At 44.4% G+C, this 6,804-nt stretch overlaps 2 protein-coding genes across 2 annotated transcripts in view; one reads left to right on the forward strand and one right to left on the reverse strand.

The window, feature by feature from the left end:
- The window catches only part of CPT2 (carnitine palmitoyltransferase 2), a 108,615-nt gene that overhangs the window by 92,464 nt on the left and 9,347 nt on the right, over nucleotides 1-6,804 (reverse strand). The window lies entirely within an intron of this gene.
- Nucleotides 1-6,804, forward strand: part of SLC1A7 (solute carrier family 1 member 7) — a 101,075-nt gene that overhangs the window by 69,693 nt on the left and 24,578 nt on the right. Inside the window, exon 6 of the mRNA XM_019501284.1 lies at nucleotides 2,959-3,058. Within this exon, the coding sequence (XP_019356829.1) occupies nucleotides 2,959-3,058 (100 nt within the window). The remainder of the gene's footprint in view (nucleotides 1-2,958; nucleotides 3,059-6,804) is intronic.

Consider the following 6,804-nt stretch of genomic DNA (forward strand, 5'->3'; position numbering starts at 1 on the left):
GAATTTTAACCCAGAGGGTCTCTAGCTGTCCACCCTGGTCGCCAACATCAGCTTGCAGCGACATGTAGCTTTCCTTAACATAGAGAGCTACACCCCCGCCCCTTTTATCTGCACGATCCCTCCTGTACAGGGTATAGCCATCTATGTTGTAGTGACCAGCCTTCTAACAAAGGCATGGTGAACAAGAAGCCCTTTGGTATCGGTGTGTATTAAGTTAAACGGGTTACACATGTCATCACTGCTCTGTTTCCCACAACTGAGCTTGTTACCTCAGCTGTTCTTCTGCCACCCGCAGATTCAGGGATTAAGAGATCAGGCACCAAGCTCCAGTGTGCAAGTAGCAGTGCAGAGCACAACCATAGGTTTACCTGGGGGACTGTGTTAACTGCAAATTATCTCTAGGAAATGCACCGTACCTCACATTTGGCCACAGCCCAGCTGTACCAGGGCAAAGGATGTTTTTTGGCTACATCAGTCTGTCACAGACGGCTTAAAGAATCAGAAGAAACTCAGCTGTCCACCCATTTATTTCATGGCTGTGATTGTGTACACCTATGAAAGCTTTTTAGAATGCATTGTCAGCCGGGCGACTGTGCAGACATGGAGAGTGCCAGGACTCAACAGCAAGCTTGGGGCTTGAGATCAGCTTCTAGGATACAGCAGACACATGTCTCATACAGCAGCCTACTAATAGATGGTTCATGGAAGAGGATCATTCCTGGCCTTTGGAAGAAGCTCAGAAGTGCCTTCCCTGTATGCCATGGAACAGCACTGTGGTACTGATCAAATGAAAGGCTTGGGGAGGGTCTATCTGGAAGAAAAGCATCATTCTGCATATCTGGCAGTGGGCGCTTCAGAGCCGGTCTGCTCAGTCATTTGGCCTGATTTTAATTTGTACTAATGCCTCGCCACACCACTGTAAATGATAAACGTGTACATTAGAGCTACACCCACTTTAAGTTACCCTGTAGGTCCAGAATTGTGTAAAGGGGCTTTATAATGGCTGAGGTTCAGGCCTGTTGGCCCCAGTAACAGAAACTTGAGTGGCTTAGGTCAGAAGAAAGACCCCACGCAGGATTTTCCTGTGTTTCCAGGTTTCCTATGCTGCAAAATGTGCTGTCATAGACAGACAGTTAGGTATAGCCAGGACACTAAAAATTCACTGAATCAGAGAAGTCTCCTATGACATTTGGCTGGCAATTAGAGTCAGCCCTTCCCTGGGGAAAATCCCTCCCCATGGAGCTGCTGCCTCTGGCAGCATGTAAGACATGGACAAGGGATGAGAGTTTATCCAACTCTTTCTCTGGAGAAATTGAAATCATTTCATAATTCAAAAGAAAAGCTTTGCCCAGGAATAGCTTCTAACTTTTACCCCAAGGGTTGCACACAGCAGATGCCTGCATCTGCCAGCAAGGGCGCAGTAAGGTGATGGGATTTTTATGTCCACAAATATTTCTTAGATCACCTTTGGTGTATTTGGTTCAAGCACCATGTCCAGTGGGAGACAGTGAGTCACATGCGTTTCATTCAACAGGATGCCACCCCTGTCTACTCCCTGTCTTGTCCCCAGCCCTTGCCATATAATCAGTTGAGAAAGTCTCATACAGAGCAAACCACAATTATTCCTGTAAAATAGCAGGGGAGCAATTTCTCCTTTTCAGCATTCTATGATATTAGACTCTTGGAAACCTGCCATGGCTTAATAAAGCCAGTCTGCCTTCAAAAGCTGCACTGTATTTAATGTTATGTTAGCATAAATGAGAAACATAGTTAATAAAATATAATGTGGTTTTCTGACCTGAAAGTTACAGCTAGCTGAATATTAACAGGCACATAATCCCTCCAGTTGCATGCATTACTATTGTGAAATTGTTGGATTATTGGCTCACTCCCTGCATCAGGAGGGTGGGGGAATGCCTTGGAACAGTTATGATCTGGGACCTGGCTTGCAATGGCAGATGTGAGCTACAAATGACAAAGCCTGGGCTCCTCATCAAATGAAACACACTGTATATCTCGAATAAGTGTCAGCACACACCCCCACTCAGAGTATCTTCAAGGACAAATTTATTTGAAGCAGTTTGTTTTCAAAATTCTTCCTTGAGCAATTTAAGTTAATCAGCTACAATTCCCACAGGGGCTGGCTGCACCAAATTACTGAAACAGGAACATGATGCATATGTTATATATAAAGTTATTAAAACCTAATATTGTATGGAAAATACAGAGTTATATTATTATGCTCTGAACTGTATCACCTTCCTTTTTGCTGGCTGGTGCCACATGACTATGTTTGCTTTTGTCCCTCTGCTGATTAGTCTCGTACAGCAAATTGCCTTCCCGTTTCAGGCCTGTGCATTGTTTAATCTTTGCTAAGGTCGCTAGGCAGGAACAATTCAGAGGGATTTAAATCGTGAAGACTCTTATGCACTAAAAACTGAACTGAAAACACTACATTAATCTCACTGCTATCACATAATGGCTTTTGATCATTGCCAACATACCTAGATTTGAACTGGAAAGAAGAAGGAGAAAGATTTCTATTACTCATCCTGCATTTGTGCAGGGGGTTCAGTTAGAAAGCCCATGAAGTCCCTTCCATCCCTTTGATCCCATACCCTAAAATACAGGCTTTATGTATGAATCAGTTGCTGGTGATGCCCCTTCTTGTTGGTAAACAGAAGTTAAACAAGGAGTAACTTAAAGAGCTCTCCTTTAGCTCCGGTGATAGAGATCTTTGTTGATGGAGCAAAAGAACAAGGGGGTAATTTGTGTGATGTGTATAGATCTGTGTCTGTTTCTACAATGCATAGTTTTATTACATGATCCCCTCTACCCATCACCCAGTCTATCTAGTCACCCCACACTCCATTCACCTTGAATTACAGCAGGGAGGGAGCACCTGGGGATTTGCAAGAAGGCAAGTGAAAATTAAAACCCTGATATGTTTGTTTGCAGGTATAATGTTGGGCAGAATGGGTAACAGTGGCATTCCCTTGGTCAGTTTTTGTCAGTGTTTAAATGAATCTGTCATGAAGATAGTGGCAGTTGCTGTTTGGTAAGTAAATCTTGCGTCGAGAACAGAAATCACTTTAAAAAAAAATGGAAGCATATTTTAACAGAAAAGATGCCCCGAGATGATGTAATCTTGTTTTCAAGAAAACTAAAGAGCAACAACTTTTCACTATGTGTGACATTGGCACCTGAAGTTATACAAACGCTGTAGGTCAGATACCGACCCCTGGCTCTGTCACCCATGTACTGCTTCAGGGATGCAGGGGGACAGAGAGATGCCTCAATAGGAAACCGCAGGTTCCTTTAACATAGTGGAAGAAATGAGAGGCATCAAACACTATCACTGAGTGATCCAGAAAAAGGGTCAGGGTGTGTGGGCAGGGCGATGCAGGGACAGAAGTCAGAGTTTTCTGGATATCCCCAATTAGCAGCTTAGTCCCTGGATGAACATTTCAGCCCATATATCTTAGAGCAACCTTCAGAACAGCCCTAAGTTACATGGGGGGGATTTGACCTGAACTTGGCTAAAGATGACATAGGTCAAATAAAACATTAGCTTGATAGGAGTCTTGTCATCTCAGCAGAGTGAGGCATGTGTGCAACATCATATTTGCTTCCTATTTAAAGAACCCCTCCATTATTGCCACGTAGCTTTTCCCCTCTCCAGAACAGTGCAAGTCTCCTACCAGCATTGTTATATCAGTGCACTGAGATTGTGGGCATACGTTTAACAGGATAGTTTTACTGATAATAAGTCCCCCTCCCCTCTCTGCACCAGTGAGCAGTCTGGTAACTTTTTTGCCCAGGGTGACTAGATGTTCCCCAGGTTTTTAAATGATTTGACTGTGCTTTACACCACAACTGTGGAGTTACCAGCAACCAAACATGCAAAGAACTTCACTCCTCCACAGGAAAAGACGTGGATTTTATTGTGTGCGTCCCAATCCCTTGTTCAGTGCTAAGCACAGCACAGACAGCCCTAGGAATATGGCCCTCTGTTTTCTGCAGATTACACTAAATATCTAGCTGTTGGCAAAGGTGCAGAGTTGAGAAATTAAGTTACTAAAAATGCCCATTGTTTGGAAGACTCTGAAAAGCCAACGAAACTAGAGAAAGTCCAAGAGCCCTCGAGTTTCCCAACCGTTCCATTTAAATTCTAAACCAGGAGCATCAGGAAAGCACCTTCCCCCAGCTGCAAAACCTCAGGAATCAGCAACAAGGCCTCTGTCTGATAGTAGCCTTTTGGCATGATAAAATCAGTCTTAGCTTCGCAACTTGGCTCCTGGGTCTCTCTTGGCTACATCCCTCCAAAATGCTGCTCTCAATTTCTGGGAAGCTTTTAAAATTTAATGAGGAAAAATTCCTTTTAAGACATAGTTGCCATTCTTCCTTTACATCCACAAAGATACTGGAGAATGGCTCGGCAGCGCTTGTATAAGAAAACTTCTTAATAATGAATAATTAAATATTGCTGCTAAGTAATGAGTGTGCTGCTGGTTTATAACAACTGCCATCTGAGACTCTCAAAGTGCTTTACACATATTAATTAATTAAGCTTCGCAATACTCCAGTGAAGTGAGAGAGTGTCATTGTCTCCAGACTTCAGTTTCCCTCATCTGTAAAATAGAGATATTAAGAGGCTCACTTAAACTCACACCAGTTGTCTGTGGCAGGGCTGGGATATGACCACCTATCTTCTGTCACAAAATGGCCCTTCCTCCCCTTTGGGTTTGGGCAGCAGCAGATGCATGTAACTATATCCTGATTTGAATTAGGGCTGATCATCAGCTGGTGTAATCACCACTTCCACTGATACCAGCTGAGCATCAGGCCCATTATGCTAATATTGCTTTCAGAATAAATGGATCATTCCTTAAAAGATCTGTCAGCCTAGATAGGATGTGGGCATTTAGGACCAGATCCCAGAAGGATGTAGGCAACATTTAGAAACATGAATCCAAAATTGCAATCCTAAAAATCCAGCTACTTCCTGACCCTGCAGGTGCCTAAAATCTATAGGTACATCTCTTTTTGACTTTAACATTCTCCAGGACCCACAGGTCCACAAAACTGCAGCACCACTGACGGAGCTGAGCAGCTTGGTACCTAGCTCACACATAAGTTCATCTGGGATCCAAGCATCCTTTCACCATCAGTGTAGTAGGCATCCTTAGAGCTTGCCTAAAGCATACCTGCAGGACAGGGCTCTGTGCAGATGTAGTGGCAGGCAGTCACTGCCTTCTTGTAGAAGATGGAGGGGAGAGTCCTGGATTCCAGTCCTTGCTCCAAGGACTGTTCAATACAAATCACGTGAACTGTCCTCAGAGCGGGGCCCAAGTGCTGCCCGGATCCTACCCTCCCAGGGCAGTGCCCATGCTCCCCCTTGCTCTCCGTATAAACCAATGACTCTTGAACTGTGGAGCAGCTTCAGCATCAGGCCTGGAGGCTGTTCCTTCCCCAGCACAGCAGGTAGCCTGGTAATTATGGCACTCTCCTCAAGCTGAGGAGATAAGTGGTCTAACCACTAGGGCTGAAAAATGGGACATTGTCCCGATGTCCCCCAACATCTCCTGCCATACTTTAACCACATGGCCCCTGCTCCATTTCTGAAAGTGAAGGTGCAGACCCTTTCCTTCAGGGGAGTGTTCTGGGCTATAGATCCTGAGTGTGGCATTAAGGCACCTGTGCCCCAGATAGGAGCAAGACGTATGGCCCAGCTCTGTCCTCAGTGATAAGCTCCCACTCTGAATGGGATACCTCACACAGGGCCAAGCACTATATGGTGGCAACCATCGATCCTCCCAGATCATGGTGTATGCATGAGGGCCACCGAGACCTCTGATGCATATGCCTGGGCAGGATTTTTTTTGGAGGGGTGGAGGCTGCCCAGACCAACCATCCTCCCTTTAGGCCACTGAGACAGAATTCAAAAACCAGACTGAGCCCAGATGTTTGGTGCCTCCACAGCTGTAGTTGTATAAGTGTCTGGGAATCAAACCCAGGTCTCCTGTGTGGTACCACTGAACCACAGGGGACTCCCAAGTACTATATATCAGGCATTTTAACACACTGCAGTGAAGCCCCCAAGTCCTTTTCTGCATCTAGCCCTTTGATATTGTGGTGATGGTCTCCTAACAATGCACATAGTGAGGCAGAGAGTACAGGCATACCTCGGAGATATTGCGGGTTCGGTTCCAGACCACTGCAATAAAGCGAATATTGCAATAAAGCGAGTCACACGAATTTTTTGGTTTCCCAGTGCATATAAAAGTTATGTTTACACTATACTGTAGTCTATTAAGTGTGCAATAGCATTATGTCTAAAAAAACAATGTACATACCTTAATTAAAAAATACTTTATTGCTAAAAAATGCTAACCATCATCTGAGCCTTCAGCGAGTCGTAATCTTTTTGCTGGTGGAGGGTCTTGCCTCGATGTTGATGGCTGCTGACTGATCAGGGTGGTGGTTGCTGAAGGTTGGGGTGGCTGTGGCAATTTCTTAAAATAAGACAACAATGAAGTTTGCCACATCGATTGACTTTTCCTTTCACGAAAGATTTCTCTGTAGCATGTGATGCTGTTTGATAGCATTTTACCCACAGTAGAACTTCTTTCAAAATTGGAGTCAATCCTCTCAAACCCTGCCGCTGCTTCATCAACTAAGTTTATGTAATATTCTAAATCCTTTGTTGTCATTTCAACAATGTTCACAGCATCTTCACCAGGAGTAGATTCCATCTCAAGAAACCACTTTCTTTGCTCATCCATAAGAAGCAACTCCTCATCC

The sequence above is a fragment of the Gavialis gangeticus genome, unplaced genomic scaffold, assembly GCF_001723915.1.
Source record: "Gavialis gangeticus isolate Ggan-Ray unplaced genomic scaffold, GavGan_comp1, whole genome shotgun sequence".
In the NCBI taxonomy this organism is placed as follows: Eukaryota; Metazoa; Chordata; order Crocodylia; family Gavialidae; genus Gavialis; species Gavialis gangeticus.